At 40.7% G+C, this 21,754-nt stretch overlaps 1 protein-coding gene across 6 annotated transcripts in view; it reads right to left on the minus strand.

Moving 5' to 3' along the window:
• Positions 1-8,176: 8,176 nt before the first annotated feature.
• Positions 8,177-21,754, minus strand: part of mipol1 (mirror-image polydactyly 1) — a 113,517-nt gene continuing 99,939 nt past the window's right edge. For all 6 annotated transcript variants that reach the window (XM_061251331.1, XM_061251322.1, XM_061251359.1 and 3 more), the window contains 2 exons: positions 15,699-15,938; positions 8,177-8,535 (listed from right to left, as the gene is read on the minus strand). In XM_061251331.1, the coding sequence (XP_061107315.1) occupies positions 8,469-8,535; positions 15,699-15,938 (307 nt within the window). In that variant the 3' untranslated portion in view covers positions 8,177-8,468. The remainder of the gene's footprint in view (positions 8,536-15,698; positions 15,939-21,754) is intronic.

A 21,754-nucleotide genomic window follows, 5' to 3' on the forward strand; every position in this document is an offset into this window, starting at 1 on the left:
AGCCGCTTTAATCGTATTAATCCGGAGGTCTTTCACTAAAAATCTAGGCTACCCGATCTGAAATCAGTTGGAAAGAATATTTTTTTCTGATTGCCTGCCTGATTCAAGAATAACAAATGTAATAATTCAGAATCATAATGACAATTATATAGATGTCCCATATTAAAAAAAAGATTTTTTTTAATGCGTCCTTCGTTGATTACACCATACAAGCTTTCATATCCGCCGTCTCCTTTTGCCAAATTTAATCAACTTAATAATTATTATACCAAATATAACATAACTAAATGGACTTGCCCTGCATGCGATGATTTTAACAATGACACAATAATATGAAATAATCCAAATGTTTGGGACTGTAGCCTCTGCGATAAGCCGAGCTTTACCCTTTCCATGATTATTTCGGTTGTATTAACCGTCATTTTAAGTTTTGGAACAGTGTAACTGTGTCTATTGTCATCTCACTAGAGACAAACAAGTAGCCAAACGTATCGTCTCTATCAGACTGTTGAGACAGACTTATCTTTATTTGAATCTCAGTCTAACTAATAAGGCTACAGTTAGGAGGGATAGGCTATACGAATTATTTTTGCTATATATGAATTCAGTGAATTCTTCAGTGACTAATACTAATACTACTACTACTACTACTACTATTACTACTACTACTAATAATAATAATAATAATAATAATAATAATAATAATAACAACAATAATAATAGTTTTTACTTTTCATAAAATCAATCTTGAGCTACTATAGCTTACGTACTAATTCTAAAATCAAAGTAAATTATAACAGGCCATTATAAAATAGTAAGCAATCGTCGAAGCGAAACCACTGATAAGGACTTTTTCAGGAATCCAAAATATGATCTTTTTGTATCGTCCAGTACGAATTGTGACTTTCATATCATTCATTTATAACATTTTGTATTTTTAATGGAATCAATGTTATAAAATTTAGTTCAGGACTTCAGTGTATTTAGGTTGTGTTTTATGCTTGATCTCAATTTATGCTTCTTTAAGACAATTGTGGATTTATTGCAATGTATTACAATCCGTTTTCAAGCTATTAAAACAAAAAATAAAATAACTTACATTTCTTTTTTACGTTTCAACAGCTTTAATGGATAAATCCAATAAATTCAGTCTTTCTGTTTATCCCGCTTCGCTGTTTAGCCTATTTATGTTTTCCATATAAATTAATGCAAACTTCCTAATGAACGACTAATGAACGATTTCGAGGTTAACTCACCACGATCGATGAGGGTTTTTGGTTTCTCGATATCCACATGAGATCGCCTAGTTATCAATACAAAAACAAAAGCTGTTTTTGCAATTGCTGATCTGCACATTATTAGGCTACGTTAAAGTTGCAGATGGGCTACCCAGAGACGTCAACACAAGTGAGTCACAGATAACGCATTTCCTGAAGCGTAGCAACCATATCTAATTAACACCGAAAATATCTACTTAATGTCAGAGTAGGCTACCACAGGCCTTGTAGTAAAACGACCAATATTTAGCATCACTTAACATACCTACCTATTTCTATTTTTCATGTAAAATGTCAGGGCGTAGGCAATTTGAGAACAAACAATGGAAAATGATCGGTTGGACGGATCTACCGGGCTTCAGACATAGGCTATTCCTTTTCAAAACTTCAAAATCCTCATTGAGTTTGCTGAAACATGCCGTAGCAGTAAGATTGTCTTGAAGTATCTCTTGCTAATTTCACGAGTGTTGAAATCTCCAGAAACATGTCGCTTAAGTAGTACGTGATTGTTTCCACGACGTCCTGGGACTAGTCGTGAGATATGCCATGCCAGTCGTGCGTGTGCCATATCAAATCCCTTTCAGCCTTCCTACTGATAGTGGCCAAATCAATTACCTATAAAACTAACCTAAAACATACCTAAAACTATGTTCCCTATCCTACAACAAATGTTATTTTTTCAGCAGTTTTTGGAAAGTTCTACTGCTCCTGCAAGTGTATTTTTTGTTGATTAAAAAGGCATTTCAAACTGGCTCAGTAAATTGGGTAGCCTATTGTCTAATTTAAATAATGTTGAAGAAAGTACAATTTATTAGCACAAACTTCTTAATGTCATTTAGATTCCCTATTGTAAACACACATGAAAAAGTTAACTGAAGTGAACTCTAGAGTTACTCATGAACATTTCTCCTCGCATCATGTTTTGGGAAACGGATGTGATCTTTTCAAGAGCTGTCTTGAAATTGTGCGTGGAGCATGCCGTGCACGCTATCGGGAAACTCATCCCTGCTTAGTCTGAAGTCTATCACTGATTTGGGATAAAAATGTATTTCAAGCAACAGCTGCATATTAACAGCAGCATTAAATAGTTGAGTTCTTGGGCGTTTTCTAAATGATTTTCGCAATTCTAGCACGCCAATGAAACGAAAATGTTTGTGATAAAAAATCTCCACTAAAGAGAATAGTTGTTTGCACGAGAAATCACTGAACTTTGGACAAATCTTGTTCACAATTCGGCCCGCTGTCTAAATAAACTTTGCAGCGCGCCTATTAACAGTCACCACATTCAAAGTGAAAATGTAAGGGCAAAATAAAAACACATATTTTATTTCTTATTAATAGTCCCAGTAATATCACAAAACATTTTGCACATCCAGGAAAGAATCAGGAAAACTAAAATGCGTGCCTCGGTGATCACTGTAATATGTATTTATTAGACTTGTTATAGACGTATTGGCCTGCTGCTGTTACTCATCCACTTAAAGGTTGGACGTGTTGCGGTTTCAAATATGCTCTTCTGCATACCACTGTTGGACTCGTGGTTATTTGAGGTACTGTCACCTTCCTGTCAGCTTGAACCAGTCTAGCCATTCTCCTCTGAACTCTCCCATTAACAAGGCGCTTACTGGAGGTTTTTTAGTTTTTCAGACGATTCTTTGTATATAGAGACTGTTGTGCGTGAAAATCCCAGAAGATCAGTCACCCCGTCTGGCACCAACAATCATCCCACGGTTACATCACTTATATCACATTTCTTCCCCATTCGGATGCCAATGAGTAGACTCGATTTGAAAATGAAAAGGCGAATGTGAAACAAATGACGATGCAATCATGCATAATCTTTATTTGTGTTTTACACAAGTTGTTGCATACAGTAATAAGAATAATAATAATAATAATAATAATAATAATAATAATAATAATAATAATAATAATAATATTATTATTATTATTATTATTATTATTATTATTATTATTATTATTAGCCTCTTTTCCTTCATCCAGAATTTCAATTGATGCACCCTGCATATTGAATTTCCCCATTGAAGTCGGCCGGTCTTTATTAATGCGTGACATATGTTATCAGCGGGCAGCGTCCAGGGCTGAGGCTTCAGCAGCGCCTTGTTTTCGAACTTATGTGGCATTTCTCGTCCCCCATCAAAAGACGCGGCGCTTTCTTCAGCCTTATGGACAAAAATGTCGACAACAATGCGCAACCCCTTTTACTTCAAAAGCGGCCATCAGCGAGGCTACCCGTAGACTTTTCTTCTCTGCCTTTTCATTCTTAGTTTAGAAAGCCACTACAGGGCCAAGGCGCTTCTAATACCTTTTGATGGGGATTGAATTAATTATCTCCAATAACACAATTGTGCTTGGCCAACGAAAAGAGCAAAGCAAAACCCCTTCAGAATCACATGCGAAAGAAAAGGGCTTTCAAAGTGTGAGGGAGAAGAGGGAGATCTCTCTATCCGAAATCAGCTTTACAAGCAGCTGGTTTTCCATTAAAAATTATACGGAAGAAGTTTATTAGGGCTTTGTGCCACCCTAATATGCATCCACTAAGTCAGGTTGGTGGTCCTCGGGCTGGCCTGCTTGCATCTCATGTTTTGTGTCTTCATTATTCCATGTGTAGCCTAATACATAGGCATATAAAGAACATTTTCGTATGAGAAAACGTGTTTTTGAAGACATTTAAATCCAGCCAGTTTACAAAATCTCAGATTGATGTTGAAGCCTTCATTTAAGTGTTTCTGAGTAAGTGGACAAGCGAGCGCGCGTGTTATTGTTATTGCTAGCAAAACCGATGCGCACAAAATCAGAACACATAAAAACAGTGAGGACATCTGCACGCCAATTACTCTTATATTGTGATATCAAACGAAATAATTCCACTATAACATAAGTCAAACACATGGCTAATGTTGTTCGAAGGTTGTAGCTAAAGAGACAATTAAAATATCTTAATCATGAATAGCCAGTTACCCAAGTACCCCTAACATTTACCATTAAAATAAATTCATACTAAACGAAATCACCCATTGAAACAAATATCGCGTTTCTTTGGCTACCCATATAGTAATGTCACACTAAAGTAAGTTGTGATTAATAAACAGATCTGTTTTTTTCAGTTGTCAATGTGGTGTGCTTAAATGGATTGTTTACAATAAAGCCAAGTTGATAGCGGAGTAAAATGTGCGTAGTGAACAAATGGATGGATTGACGGAGTGCATTAAAGAAGAAAAGGCTTGAAAGATTTCGTGTCGTTATAGCAACAGGATCAGTCACGCTTTTCTCCGAAGGTCATTCAACGTTGGGGTGCCGGAACACGTTTTTAATTAAAGTGTATAAAAAGTTGTTTTGTAGTCCTGTCATCGTGCGATCGGTTTTCAAAACGGTTAATCGGGATTCCCTTCCTTTTGATGCCCGCGTGAGCATGGGGTGCAATCCTCCACACTGCGAGACAGAGCAAAAGATCCGGTCAAAAAGTGCCACACAAAGAGCTCGAGCCGCTCTCGAATACAGCTAAACAACAAAAATTTGACATTGGGAACATTTTGAAATAATCCTAATTTATACCACATACATTTTTGTACATCTAGGCCTATGTAAATTTGGTATTTCACAAAGTATTGAGACAATGTGGTTATGTAGGATAAGTAAGATTATGAAACAGAGAAACATACAGAGGGAGGACTTGTTTCAGGAAAAAGAAGGACACCCAGGTTGTGGGATCTCCACGGTTACGAATGGAGGTGGAATCGACAAGCTTGTAATAGTGTCCAGCTCTATTGAAGGGGAAGGAAACTCGGCAGCGGGTCCCGCTTAGAACACCCCTCCCCTTCCTTTTTCCTCCAAACGACAACTTGAGCGGAGCTGTGCACACCCACCTTATTCTGAGTACATAATCGATCATCTGCGGGTACACACCTTGCTATACTGCCATCCTTTTTGAAGGACGCGAAGTGGCGCTTGAGGGTCAACTCATCGATACAACAAAAGAAACTGTAAACGATGCGGAAATAATTGTTAAGTATTTAGTCCTAGGCAAAGGTCGTCTGATTTCGTTGGCCCTCGTTCTGTTTATAAATAATCAGTATGCAAAGGGGAAAGAGGGAGAGAGGAGGAGGGAGAGAGGAGAGACGGATCTTCAGGGCCTTTTGTAGAAAGAAAAAAAGGATTATAAGGAGGCTTATATGTGGGGTCAAAAGAAAGTTGCTTGCTATAACACATACTACCACCGATAAGCCAGTGCTGGCTTTCAAATGAGGATGGAACCTCTCTTACTATAGGCCTAATTAAGGAAAATATGATTAATATTCCTAACAAAAATATTTAACAATAAAGCACTGAAAATGAATAAACAGGGCCATCTTAATCTGACACTGCAAAACATAGCAGGACATAGGCCTATGACTTAGTTAATGATTGATACGGTCTATTTTCATAAATGCAAGTAGTATATAGTAGCCTATAAGACCATAAAAATATCAACAAGCGTAAAGGGTGTAACAGACCAGCCAGACAATGCTTAATAGAATTAAGCTAGGCTATAGAAGAAATGCATATAAATTTACCCACATATTAATCCCTGGTCAAAAAACAATGATCCAAAATCATACTACGTTTAATATTTTCCCAAAAAATATTTTATTTGAAGACTGTAGCCCAACGAACACAATCATGTGTAGCTTAATGTGACTAAGTGAATTTTACAGAACTAAGGGAAGGAATTTCTACCGAAATGGCTCCAAATTGGGGCCCTTTGTCCGTTCCTCACTTTAATCGGCCCTCAATTCAGGAAAGCGCAGTACATCAAACTTTTTATGAAAGGGAATTGTACATGAAATTAATTTTTTCCAACAGGTGTTTTATTACATTTTTATTTACTTAAAAACACAAACCAAATGCACCACATATATAGGTCACACGGAGAAAAGAAAATGCATTGGATTCAGTCACTGTTTTCATATTAAAAACAAAGCCCTGCAAAGCCATCAATGCAAGGGTGGCAGTGTCCCCTATCAGTCCCATGTTCGCTGTTAAACAAAGTGAACATATGCCTATCAGTAAATTAAACAATGATTTAACAATGAGTGGGTCAGCAAAAGCCGCTGTGTTGAGCTCCAATAGGCTAGCTTTACCATTTTAAACTGAACAAGACAGCTACAGTCCCTTCAAAAAGTATTGGAACAGCAAGGTTTGTTAGCTATACACTGAAGACACTTGAGGTCAAAAGATGCACATGAAATGACAGCTCCAAATTTCAGCTTTTATTTCCTGGTATTTTTTATCTAGACTAAACAAACTAGAACATATCACATTTTGCATCAGACCACCTAATTTTTAGTTGAGCAAAAGTATTGACTGATGTGACTGATAGGGGTTTCTTGTTTCCCAGATGTGTCCTGTTAGTATTGGTTGAACAATAAATAGTTCTGAATGTCTACTATTGATTTTAGCCTCAGGTTTTGCCTGTGAAAACTGCATTTGTGTGAGAAAAGATGAACCAACATGAAGACCAGAGAGCTGTCTTTGGGAGAAAAGAAAGCCATTTTGAAGCTTAGAAAAGGGGAAATCGATTAGAGCCATTACACAAGCATTGGGGATAGCTTATACTACAACTTGAAATGTCCTGAAAAAGAAAGAAACTGCTGGCGAACTGAGCAACAGACATCAAACAGGTTGACCAAGGAAAACAACAGCAGTTGATGACAGAAACATTGTGAGAGCTGTGAAGAAAAACCCCAAAACATTAGTCAGTGACATCACAAACAATCTCCACAGGGCAGGGATGAAGGTATCTCAATCAACCATTCGAAAAAGACTTTGAGCGGAAATATAGAGGCTATACCACAAGATGCAAACCACTCATCAGTAGTAAGAATTGGAAGGCAAATTACATGTGGTACAAAAGTACAGAGATGAGCCACAAAAGTTCTGGAACCAAGTTTTATGGACTGATGGGGCCAGGATTGACCTCAACCAAAATGATTGAAAGGCCAAAGTGTGGAGAAAGAAAGGATCTGCTCATGATCAAAAACATACAAGCTCATCTCTGAAGCACAGTGGATGAAGTGTCATGGCTTGGACTTGCATGGCTGCTTCTGAAGAGGACTCACTAATCTTTATTGATGAAGTAACTCATGATGGTACCAGCAGGATGAATTCTGAAGTCTACAAAAACATTCTGTCTATGGAGAAATGCATCTAAACTAATTGGGAGGAACTTCATCATGCAGCAAGACAATGACCCAAAACACAAAAAAAAGACTTCTTAGGGAGAAAAAGTGGAATGTTTTTGACTGGCCAATCACCAGACCTTAACCCAATTGAGCATGCATTTGCCTCCTGAAAGGGGATTGAATGGAAAAATCCACAGAAACAAACAACAACTGCAGGAAAAGCCTGGAAAAGCATCACAAAAGAAGAATGCAACAGTTTGGTGATGTCAATGGGACTTCAAAGGGATATGCTACCAAATATTAAGTGTTATTTCCTTTCATTTACTTAAATACTCTCTGTTCCAATACTTTTGCTCACATAAAAACCGGGTGGTCTGATACCAAAGGTGCTATGTTCTAAGTAGTTTAACATGTCTAGGTGTAAATACCAGGAAATAAAAGCTGAAATTCTGAACGGTTGCCTCGTGTTCATCTTTTTATTTCAAAACCAAATGTATTAAGTGTATTGCAAAAACAGGAAGGAATTGGCCTGGCTGTTCCAATAATTTTGGAGGGGACCTTATATTAGATTGTCCATGATGATCACAGAAGGCAATGAGAGGCAATCAAAATAGGTCAGTGTGACAGACAGCAAATTAGCACATTAGGCCAACCAGTAGTACCCAATGCCAGTGCACAAATAACAGCGAATATATATATATATATATATATATATATATATATATATATATATATATATATATATATATTGAAAAAACAAAAAAACAACAACAACAATAATCAAATGTAATAAGCAATTCAGGAAATACCAGTGGCAGGGTAACAGGCGCGCAGTCGAGTGGTTAAACATTTATGATTCGGTTTGATCTGGGCTTGGAATGTGGGTTGAGTGCTGTACTTCTAACAACTGTTTGTCGAGTTAAGGCTGGGATGTTTACACAGTGTTAAACGCGGCAGCCTGGTCGCCAGATGTTGCCGGGCGATCGCTCCAGAGCCGACCTCTTCCCCTTCAGATCACCGTTCTGACGCTGCCGGTCCCCACTTTCTTCCTCAGCACCTCCACCAGTCGCTCCAGCCTGGAACGAAGGGATGCAAGGAGAATGAGAGAAATATGGTGGATTGTAGTCTATCTGTGTAGACATTAGGAACCAGACAACAGCAGGATTTGGATGAGCTCTGGCCATCCACATCCTTAGCCTACATCCCACTATCACATTATTTTTAATTTCAAACTGCAATGTCTTGTTTGGGAGAAGCAGGAGTCTGTACGTATGTTCATGGAGTGAGTTGGGAGAGGCGTTATTCCACAGCAGGGAGCAGATAATAGTTGAAATGATTCCTTAAAAAATGTTCCTTGGGAAGACGGCTTGTGGAGGGAAGATCGGCTGCTTCGCTTCTCTCAGCCGTGAGGTGGTCTACCAAACAGGGATGCCTGGACTCACTGGAATCGCGAATGGCTCAGCATCAATCCCATGTCAGACTGAGAAGAGTCTGCAAATAATGTTAATAGGCCTATCTCTGAGGTTCAAAATGTAAGAAAACAAGCAAAAAATCTTAATTTGAACCATTTCTAGTTTGCTTTCCTGAAAATATAAATAGTTTAGATGTCTTCGAATTATGTGACACAAATAGCCTATATATTTGTTATACATTTTTGTATGAGCCTGATCTCTCACTAATTCGAAGACCGAATGATCTCACCACTGAAATCGGCCTCTGTGTTCCGAAATCTTCAACACCTAGTGGTTGAATTTAACAGTACGTTAACCAAAACTGAGGCACTCCAACAACTGCGTACAAAACATTTTTGTTTCTCTATGCTCAATTAATATTGTTAATGTAACATCATAACCCTAACCATAACCTCTGACACCACAATTTCTTTGCTGTCTGCCCATGGATTATGTGTAAATACATCCATCCATCCATCCATTATCTTAACCCGCTTATCCTGAACAGGGTCGCAGGGGGGCTGGAGCCTATCCCAGCATACACTGGGTGAAAGGCAGGAAAACACGCTGGACAGGTTGCCAGTCCATCGCAGGGCACACACACCATTCACTCACACACTCATACCCACGGGCAATTTAGACTCTCCAATCAGCCTAACCCACATGTCTTTGGACTGTGGGAGGAAACTCCACACAGAGGGGTCCCGGCCGACCAGGATTTGAACCCAGGACCTCCTTGCTGTGAGGCTGTGTAAATACATCCATTAATTAATATAGCTGTTCATATTCATATGTATTATAGTTCTTACCATCGATTTTTGCCATTTCCCAACAGATTATATGTAAATATATCTACTACATATTTTATATCAATTATATTTCTCCTAGCAATTGCAGAATGTCGTCATGGGGTGGTGCTTATCCAGGATTTGGTATATGTGAACCGATTTCCAGGGCATGGAAAATCGGTCATGGATGAGCCCTATAGCCATCAACATTGTGTGGTCTTTGTCTCCTCATTGTTTGCAGTACGTTTCAATGGACAGCATGGAAATCAGAAAAAAATCCAATCTCCAAGGACAAACCACATTGTTCCGGAGCAGCAATGACAAAAGGTGCAACCGCAGTTCTAGGATGCCAGAAACCAGAGCCATTATAAACAACATTAAAAGAATTTCCAAATATTTGCAGGAAAAACAATAAAACAATATTTTAGTTAGATGCTCAGACATGTTTTTTCCTTCATAAATAACACAAAATAAGACAAAATAAGAAATACAGCAGGAATAATATGAAGTGGCACATAAAGAAGTCCTCTCTGACCTGATCTTCGCAGGAATCTACAGGCACACAATCACAAAAAGCCCATTGCTATTCAGTCGGCAGTGTTACACAGTATCAGCTGGGCTTGGCTGTAGATGATACAAAAAACAAAACCACTGGACAGCAATGGCCGCTGCCCCTCCCTCTCTCTCAGGAGCTCCTTGACCTAGGTGTTGGTTTGCAGCATGCCTCCAGCTGTTTCCTTGTCCATGGCAGTTGATGTGGTACAACATGACTGTATTGATCTATCAGCGACAAACTATGTCTGTGGACACAGACTGACTGGGGTGGCAGTCCTGTAACCTCAGCTTGTTGTGGAATAGTTTAGAATGGACTCAAAGCTGTTGGCAGGGGGGAGAGAAACAGGCCAAAGAGACTAATATTTAGGAAAGGTCACCCACACTGAATACACAGGTCTGTCAATGGAAAGTGGGATAGCACCATCCACTGGCATGAACACACACACACGAACGGACAGATGGACGGACAGACGCATGCACACACACAAACACAAACAAGCACGCACACTCACATGCGTGCACACACATACAGACATACATGTACATGCACGCACAAACAGACACAGAGATACACACACATACACAAAGGCTCCTGATATATTCTCTATCTATCTCTCACTCACTCACACTCACTCACTCTCTCACACACACACACACACACACACACACACACACACACACACACATACACACACATACACACACATACACACACGCAGGCACAAGCACGCGCACACAGGCACATGAACGCACATGCATGTGCACACAACACATACACACAGACATACACACAATTACAAGGTCCAGACTCAGCAGTGTGGCTGCCCAAGGTGTGCTTGTGTGGTGGCAGTGGGAGGGGGGATTTGGAGAACACTGTTTACAGAGGGGGCAGTAAACCCCAAACAGACACGCCAGGGAGGAGTTGGGAAACGTACAAATCCTGATTAAGAATTCAGTGTGTCGCAAAATCAACAATTATAGCTGGAATAATTCAGAGTAAACACAGACTATGCATTAATGCTAAACAACGGCATATTTTCCACAGAACACTAAATATATCCATGCTTCATTGTGCACAGCCTTTTTGATATTCATACCATAGGCTCTGACTGGACTGCATGGGACTTGCCCAGATTTGTCTACAGGTGACTCAGTATATCCAGAACAGATGCTTGAGTGACTGAGTAACAGTTGGAGTGCTACTATACCTTTCTCTTATATAATCAATTCATTTAGACCTCGAGTCATTTTTTACAATAAGTGAACACAAATATTATAACAGTAACGCATGAGATTACATTTTAAGTCAGAAATCCTTGCTAAAAAAATAAAAATAAAGGATTAATAGCTGCTTAATCGCATATTTCTTACACCACAATTATTCCAAATTGTTGATGAAGTACTGCTCTCTAGCACAAAACAATGCATGAACCGAGTCAAAATCACCTTCAAGCTAGATTCATAAAACAGACAACAGTGGGGAGACATGTATTCATCTTAATACATTTAATAAGAAAATGTATTAAGATGAGGCAACTCAAGCGCAACCAAAACTCATAGCCTCAGGGCCATACCGTTATAAGCCCATGCCAGTGCGTCGGAGAGCAAGGCATGATCGGAGACGGCAGGCAGGCCTGCTCCCCGATAAAAAGGGCCTTTGTGTCCTTCCCACGGCCAAGTTTGATTGGGCGGGTCATTAGACATTCTGCTCAACCCTGACACCCAGGTGTCACATTCCGGGGCCGCCTCTGGGCTTCCTCCCGCCGGCCAGCGCCGCCTCGGAGAGGGCCACTCCGGTTCCTCGCACATTCTTCTCACCGCCGTGCGACGGGGGTCCGTGTAGAGCCGCTTCCCAGAGCCTCAGGGGGCACTCCTGGGGCCCGTCCGAAAACCTGGGGTGCTCCGCCGCGGGGTCAGCTTGCGCCAGGGTGCGAGGGTCTCAGATCCCAGCCTGCACCGCCCTGCCCTCCCCAGCTCGTATTCTGGGAAAAGTCTGTCCCGGTTGTGACCGCGCCCACCCTGTGAGACTGTTTTCCTACATGGCTGTGAAGGCGAACCTGTGAACATAGCCAGCTCTGAGTATGGCTGCAGAGGAGACAAACCCGAAGCCACAACTGAAAACAGAGCAACCAGGATAAGTGCTTATCCCCCGGATAAGCACATTCGCTAAACACCTAAACAGAAAGCATGTATGTATGGACTGAATGTAGGCTTGGTAAAGTTTGTTTTTCAATCTAAATCCCTTGACATTCCCCTCTAGACTGCAGATTTCTACAGCATTCCACTTGACTTCAGAAAGCCAGGGCTGGCTCATCATGAATTCTGGTCTCTCCCAGGGTAGAGCCCAGTCAGAGATTCAGGGCATCTGCGTAAACACGGCAGCGGCGATTTTGGACAGTGGCAGGCCACGCACCCCTCGCAGCCGCCGCCTAGAAAGCGGTGCGTCCTTGTCATTGTGGGTTTCCGAGGTGATTGATCGTCCAGCTGCGGCGTGGGGTGCGAATGACGGCCGTGTTGTCTTTATCAGCACCCCAACCCGATTCCCAGCCCTTCCAACAACAGTAAGATCCCCACCCAGTTACTTGAGGTATTAAATGAGCCTTTTCACTGAAAATATATTTCTCAGCATGCTGACCGTCTGCAGGCAGAGTGGTGTCTTTGCAGACAGACTAATGAGGGCCGGGCGCGCACTCAGATGGCCAGTGTTAGGCAGAAGGGAAGAGGGGGGGGATGTGGGATCTTTGAAGTAGGACAGATACCCAGTAGAAAGGATCCTTTCATACAATACCACAGCTCGCCATATTTTGTTTCCCAACCTGGGGAAGAAGCTTCCCAGCGCTTGTGAACCAACCCCCCCCCCCACCCCCCAACCCCCAATCCGTCCCTACCCCCCACCCTGCCCCGCCCGCCCGCTAATTCAGCACGCAAACAGATGAGCCGGCGCGTTGGGCTGAAGGCTTGTTTGCTTTGCATGGGGAGCCCCTGTGTGGCTGTGGGAGCCGCGGGGCTGGGAGGCTGCCCAGACAACCGCACAATCAGTCTGGAGGAGAGGCAATCGCTTTGAGTCGCCGGCTGGTGAGAAAAGTACGATATAAATGCAAGGAATTATTATTATTATTATTATTATTCCAAAAAGTACATCAGAAGATCACTGCAAAGAGAGAGAGCACTGGTGAGCTCAGTAATTGCAAAGGGGCTGGTAGACCAAGAAAGACCTCAACAGTTGATGACCGTAGAAGTTTCTCTATAATGAAAAAAAAACCCTATCCACGGAAGACATCACAAACAGATCTACAGAGGCTACACTGCATGATGCAAACCACTAGTTACCTGCAAAACCAGGATGGCCAGATTACAGTTTATTTTCTCCTGGGTAATATGTGTTTTACTGATTACATGACTCCCAGGTAAAAGGCGGGTTAAAAACAAGGAATTGTGATCCATGTGATGCTACTGCATATAAATAATGACATCTCAGCAATGACTGAAATATCAAAGACCAAATCTTCTGGAGACGGTGTAGACATTACAGCCTAACTTCGGTGAAAATGTAAATCAAATAATTTCAAGATTATAATCACAACTATGTTACCTTTCATGATATGTCTATGTAAAATATAGAGCTGGTGTAGACCAATGTAGTGATATAAGAACCATTTATCTACGACCTACAATAATGGAGACAGAGATAGAGATGGGTTATTATAATATTATCACCCAGATTATTAATCTGAGACTTGTGTAATTTCAGTTCCAGGGCTCTCTTATAAAGCCAAATCTACATGCTAAATGTCATTTAAATCTGTGATAATGAGGTCCAAAAGTGTGTTGAATTTACTGTGAAACGTGGTGGGGGTGTTATAATGTGGGCATGTATAACTGCCACTGGCTCACTCGCAACAGCAGGATGATTTCTGAAGTGTACAGAATCACTCAAGTTCCAAAAAAAGCCTTCAAATTTAGTGGACGGTGCTTCATCCTATAGCAAGGCAATGATCCCAAACATACAGCAGTACTCTCTTTCTTCTTAATGATGTTCTAGTTTGGTTTGGTCAGCCTATTGTTTGGGCTATGTCTCTTGATTGTTTCTCTTATTTCTCAGCCTCATTATGGCTTCCTTGACTTTCACTGGCTACAATGGTCTACACGTTGACCAACACCAATAACAGCCAATAACAGACTCTAAAGGCAATAAAAAGCCTAGAAGCAGGGCTAGACATGGAAAGTTTTCTTATACCTGCATTAAAGGTATAATAGGTAATTGGTACAAAAGGAATTGCAGCAACAAGCACGCGCAAACCACAACACTGTTTATCTCACCCCTTCTCTGTGAATGCGCTGACGTTGAAAAGCCATTGGCTGTGGAAATAACTTATTTCAGCGTGAATCATTGTACAGCTATACACTGTTTTGGTACAGAGTGCCAGCCCGTCAACTCCCTAATTTGAAACCTGAATTTAAGGACAATAAACACAGGCAGAGGGTGAATCAACATGTCAGTGAGCCTTTTTCAATGATAGGAAGGGATTTACAATGGCCTTGTAACAATGTTTTAACACAAAAATCTTACCTACTGTACCTTTAAGGAAGTGACTTAATACACCCGACTATTCAGAAAAGGCTGAGAAGACAACTGTCCATATAACTTTTGGTCCCCTAAAATGGGGGACGACGACTATGTATATAAAGGCATGTCATTCCTACACAGATCACCCAATATGGAATACATTTTTGAAACTTTAGAGAAGCTAAAGCATTTTACTGAACAAATCTATAGTGGAGATTCTTACCCCACAGTCTGTGTGAAACCCTACCTAAGAAGCTGAACTCTAGCTGAACCTTTCTCACACTATTGCCTGACCCACAGCCAGGCAATAGAGAAAATGTCTGCTGCTCTGGAGAAAGTGACAACGGGCAGAAATAAGCCCAGAATCCTCAGTGCTCATCCTCATCTTCCCAAGTCAGAGACAATAAAAGAGCACCACTGTTTATATACACTGGTGAGGTCTACTGCTGCTGTCCAGGCTTCTGTCATGACTCTTCCACGTGAAGACTGACCCCCGCTTGTCAGATCATTGTAGCAGGCTGGGGGGCCTGCCTCTGTGCCTTAACAGCATGTAAAAGGCAATACAGCTCCAGGACCTTACAAAGTGTTTTATTAGCTGGGGGGAATGCCAGAGCCTTATACACAGCTGGTCAAGGAGCGACTGTTAAAGTAACAAAACCAAGAGGCTGAAAGAGGAGAAGGACAATAGCCAAGCTTGAGAACAGTGTAAAACAGACTTTGATGGCTGAATTCAATGGGGTTTAGGAGAGACAAAAAAGAAGAAGAAGCAAAAAACAAACAAAACTTAGCATTCTGTTCCCTCATCAGCAAATCCTTTCAAGAAAGGAGAAGGAGGTGGGATGGGGGAGGAGGTTTGACAAAACTAAGGAGAGACTCACTTTTGAACTCTCTCATTTGCTTCCTTCTCGGCCTCCCAAGCAAGGTTGAGTTGGGCCTGTGTGCTTTGGTGCTCTGAAGCCAGGGTCTGGAATTGGGCCAGAAGCTGCTCTTGGTGGAGGTTGGCTTGGGTAGCCTGGGTGACTTGGCCCTCCTGTGTCTGTAAGGCCTTGGAGTTGGTGTTGAGTGTCGAGTCAAACTGCTCCTTCAGGTTAGCCTCCAGGGACAGGGACTGGTGCTGACTATGGAGAGAGGAAGGGCAGGGAATGAGTATAGTTAATGTGCCTTCATTTATCAGGCTCACAATTGATATTCTACTAGCACTGTCTTCAAGATTGAATAAAATACATTTAAGGGCATACAAAGCAACTTTATGCTCATAGGGATCAGTGGTATGCTAGAAGCTTGGACTTAAAAGCCACGAAACGGGGAAGGTTTCAGTCAGAAATGTCTGGGTTGGAGCTTTTTAAAGGGTAAGACACCTGTTCAAGAATTTGAACAGTCACCACCTCAAGGCCCATAAGTTTGAGAATATATAACACACTCCAGGAAAAAAGCTTCAAATGAAAGTTAAGTTAAAAGTACGATATATTACATTTTATGAATTATTTCAGAGATGGAGCAATTAAATACATTTTTTTTTCTTTGCGCAACAAACACAGGAAATAAATAAAAAATTCCGAAAGAAAAAAATATATATATTTCAACCGCTACAGCAGGACTTACAATTCAGTATATTATAGGTTACAGTATTGCACCCAATTAATTGCATTAACACTATTTCTTGTACATCTATTATGATGTGTTAAATGGTGATTAAGGAGTTAAAATAGTCACTGCACACACTGCAGCTTCTACCAAGTTGAAATAGGTTGCAGTGTCATAAAAAGTGATTGTTCATGTGTTTAAGTAATACACATTGTTTTCCCATTACTACAGCAACATAATAATAATTAGGCGGCATGTTTGCATCCCATAATATGGGTTCTGTGCATAGTAGCCACGCAAAGCAGGTATACAGCAGTGACCTTAGGTCAGAAATCATTGTAACGCTGACGTATCATTGAATATTAGTTATGCAATTATTCTGGAAATCATATGGACATTACTGCAGTACTCAAAAGGCACAGAGGTTTGCTACCAAGTTAAATCAGAACTGTCAAAAACTGTATATAAATTTATCAACATAGATTAAAAACAGCTAACACAAAGAAGCAACAATTGGTCAAACTGTGCAAAAGTTTTAGGCAGGTGTGAAAAAATGCTGTAAAGTAAGAATGCTTTCAAAAATAGAAATGTTAATAGTTTATTTTTGTCAATTAACAAAATGCAAAGAGAGTGAACATCAAATCAATATTTGGTGTGACCACCCTTTGCCTTCAAACCAGCATCAATTCTTCTAGGTACACAAAGTAAGGGATTTTGTAGGCATATAGTCAGGTGTGTGATTAACCAATTATACCAAACAGGAGCTAATTATCATCAATGTGATATGTTGGTTGAAACACAACCATTAACTGAAACAGAAACAGCTGTGTAGGACAGTTAAAACTGGGTGAGGAACAGGCAAACTCTGCTTCCAAGGTGAGGTTGCTAAAGACAGTTTAATGTCAGAAGTTATACACCATGGCACTGCAACAAGACTGAGCACAGTAACAAGACACAAGGTAGTTATACTGCATCAGCAAGGTCTCTCCCAGGCAGAAATGTCAAGGCAGACAGGGGTTTCCAGATGTGCTGTCCAAGCTCTGTTGAAGAAGCACAAAGAAACGGGCAACATTGAGGACCGTAGATGCAGTGGTTGGCCAAGGAAACTTGAAAGACACATCATGCTTACTTCCCTTAACAATCGGAAGATGTCCAGCAGTGCCATCAGCTCAGAATTGGCAGAAACCAGTTGGACCCAGGTAAACCCATCTTCTGTGCAGAGAAGTCTGGTCAGAAGTGGTCTTCATGGAAGAATTGCGCCCAAAAAGCCATACCTCCGACGCAGAAACAAGGCCAAGCGACTGAACTATGCACAAAAACACAGGAACTGGGGTGCAGAAAAATGGCAGTAGGTTCTCTGGACTGAAGAGTCAAAATTTGAAATATTTGGCTGTAGCAGAAGGCAGTTTGTTTGCCGAAGGGCTGGAGAGCGGTACAAGAATGAGTGTCTGCAAGCAACAGTGAAGCATGGTGGAGGTTCCTTGCACGTTAGGGGCTGCATTTCTGCAAATGGAGTTGAGGATTTGGTCAGAATTAATGGTCTCCTCAATGCTGAGAAGTACAGGCAGATACTTGTCCATCATGCAATGCCATCAGGGAGGCATCTGATTGGGCCCAAATTTACAGGACAACAACCCCAAATATACAGCCAATGTCATTAAGAACAAGGAGTCCTGGAAGTGATGGTATGGCCCCCACAGAGCCCTGATCTCAACATCATTGAGTCTGTCTGGGATTACATGAAGAGACGGAAGCATTTGAGGCTGCCTAAATCCACAAAAGAACTGTGGCTAGTTCTCCAACACGTTTGGAACAACCTACCTGCCGAGTTCCTTCAAAAACTGTGTGCAAGTATACCTAGAATTGATGCTGTTTTGAAGGCAAAGGGTGGTCACAGCAAATATTGATTTGATTTAGATTTATCTTCTGTTCATTCACTTCTTCTGTTCATGCATTTTGTTAATTGATAAAAAATAAACTATTAACATTTATATTTTTGAAAGCATTCTTATTTTACTGCATTTTTTCACACCTGCCTAAAACTTTTGCACAGTACTGTATGATTTTTGTGTAGGTGGGGCTCCAATTGGATTAAACTATTTTTATTTTCTAGAGAAAGAGTAAAGGTCTCTACTTAAAATACTCTGATCCAAAGTACATTTTGTCAATGCTGAAAATTCCAGACCTTCAAATTACAAGGTTCTACCTGCTATTTTTACAGTCTAGAGATCTAGAGGCCTTAAAAGGTTTCAAATATCACCCACCAAACTGTTTTCAGATAGTTTCAGTCTTCCTTAACATCCTAAACATGGATTTGTTACCTTATATGTACTAATAACGCAAGGTCATAATGACCTATATTGTTCAATGGGCCTATTTCATGTTCAATGTTCATAGAACAGAAGGAAACAGATCTCCTCTTCTGGTTTCACAGAACTTGAAAGTGAATTCTATTATCTAGGGAAAATCCATCTAAAACTAACGTTAATACATGAATACATTTAGATTTGGATTAACTGCAAATCCGTCAGTCGGTGAACATAGTTAATTTACATTTTTGGTTGAGTTTCAAGTGAAGACGTGAACTTCATTATCTTATTTATAAAAAAAATCTAGCTAAGTTGCCTTGCATCGTTTAGCCTGAGACCCACAATACAACTGGAATACAATGCCGGCTGAAAAAACTAAGTTGTGAACACAGAAACAGAATTGTTCAATGACAGGTTGCTGCAGAAAGATCGCAAATAGCATCGAGAAGTCTGTCTTTGGAATATATTCAAGCTAATGTGTATATTGTAGAAAGCGCTGGGTAGATTTTTGTGGTATAAAGGAATTGTGAATGAAGTAAGTTTTATATTAGCTAACTATAAATATTAGCTAACTAGCGAAAAAGCGGATGAAAGACATGTCTGGTTTATTTTCTTCTTTTGAGTAGACTACAATTTGTCTTCAATTGGGCTATATTATTTCAGTCCTTAAGTGTTGATTTAGCCTACATAATAGAAGTCACTTTAAAGGAAGAGCATTTTCCTGTCGATTGCACCTATTTTGCATGTGAAGTTCTGTGAAACCTGAAGAGGTTGATGCACTGCATCTGTCTAAAATTTGTGTCAAATTTTCTCCAAATTTGGCAGCCAGTTGTACCCTACCTTTTCCAATTATCGATGTTAGCTGAGGATACACCAACAACAACCCCATCCCTCAGCGACCCGGGTGGACCTAGCAATCCTGATAACGCCTTCCTCAAGCTATATCGTCTGATTCTGAGGCACCCGGGGCGCTAATATGCACAGCGATCCTACTAACCCCAACCAGGTCCCGCTTTGGCAGGATCGGGAATTGAACCCCGCTCCTCGGTGTGCAACTGTAACAAACTGATACCTGCATCAAGGTCCATTACTTTAGCAGTGCGCCACCGCAGGTCACATCTGTTTATTTTCATTCTATGAACGTTCAATGTGAAATAGGCCCAATGACTACAGCTGCATCCAAAACCACACAGATGCTGCCTTATTAGGTACTATTCTAAGGCAGGAAGGCATCGAGTGCCGTCCCTGTAGAAAGTGTGCAAAAGGCGATTCCTGAGGTGCCCTCAGTTGACCAATTTTGAAGGCAGCATTGATGCATTCTTTGCTGGGTAGGATATCCCATAATTCTTTGCAATTAACCAGATACTTCTTACTTATGTTAAATTAATAACGGCTGAAAACAGCTGTAAAAGAGTGCAAGTACACAGCTAGCTCAATATTTTCTTGTAATTTTTTAAACAACATTTAAATTACTTGACACACTGAAATAACATATTTAATGTATTTAAGCCTCTGTCTGAGCTTTCTATTAACTAGCCAGCTAAATTGCTTGTAATCACGCATCACTTAATCACGTTACTTCCAATCTGATGTCTTCCTGTCTTCAAAGTGCGTCTCATTTGCATGATGCCAAGGCACCTCTGAAGACTCCTTTTAAGGACAGATGAGTCATCAGGCAAAAAAGGCATCAAGGCAAATGCCTTTGGTTTTGGACATAGGCTATAATTAGAACTATAGCTAGCAACAATTAGCATTTTAGTCACATGCTGGTTAACGCATGTTAGCTCTGCAAGTTCCACCCAAGTACTCATATGGATTGTTCTTAATACACGTCACAAACCATGTGACCATGACTCATCTGCTATGCTGGAGGAAGCTTCCCATAGAACTCAATGTATTTTTCTGCTAAAAATATGTTTAAAAAAAAAAATCTCAGGACAACGACAAAGCATATAAATACAGTGCAGATTCATTATCATTCATTTCTGCGCATTTTATGGTTGCTCAAATCAAACTTCTCTTGCCTAATTCCTTTGGAGGAGAGGATAATCAATGATGAAAATGGGTCTCCACACGGTTACCATCTTCCACTTGGCATCGTAGCTAGTTTGCTAGCTAGATCGCTACTGAACCATATCCATAAATTAAACCTGAAGTACAGTTGGTGCAACCCAGTCCTACAGAGGGCACACTCAGAAGTCGCCCCCCCCCCCCGCCCTTAGATCTTTGTTTTCCTCTGTTACAGGTCAACCATCCAAAATTTATATGAAAACTGATATTGACTGGGCATGAGCATATTTTTTCAATGGATGCCATGTCATCTAGGCCTACTTTAACCCCAGTCGGTGTTTCACAAGAATGAATGGGTTGCTATGGCTGCTTGTGCTCCAACACGTCATCGCCAAGGAAACTGTCACGTGATTAAGAACGTTCCATAGAATCAGGTCTCTGAGTCAGTCCAGCCTCCCCAGTTACAAAGTTACAGATGACCGTGTTCCATACACTAACAGTCAGCAGCTTGACCTTACCAACGGAAGCAAGCTGACAGTTTACCTGTCGCAGAGAAATGTCACTCTGTACCTCATCCACATCCTGCATCAACAGACAAGTTTAATATTCGAACGGAATGTCAGTACAAGAAACAATATCGGAGGTAATAATGCGGCAGAATGTCAACCGAATACATTACCGCCGAGTTAGACTTAGCGCACAAAATTGACTGGGAGCACGGAGGTGAGGATGAGACAGATGATTTTCAGTTGACTGTGAGGCAGCTTTAAATAAATAAAAAAAGACCAAGTAAACATTCGTAGCACTGTTGTCTACACTTGGGGGGGGGGGGAGGGGGTTCACTTGGCAAAAGACACCCACATCCCCCTGCCTTTTAGGGTAGCAGCAGCTCACAACAAATCAATAAATATTCAGCCACAAGCAAGCAAGCACAGCACTAATTAGCACTGGAAATAGAATGAAACATGAACTGAACATGAATTCCCTATTAGAAGAGCAAAATTCTAACTGCACAATTCAACAATATGTAC

Source organism: Conger conger, chromosome 1 (genome assembly GCF_963514075.1).
Source record: "Conger conger chromosome 1, fConCon1.1, whole genome shotgun sequence".
NCBI lineage: Eukaryota > Metazoa > Chordata > Actinopteri > Anguilliformes > Congridae > Conger > Conger conger.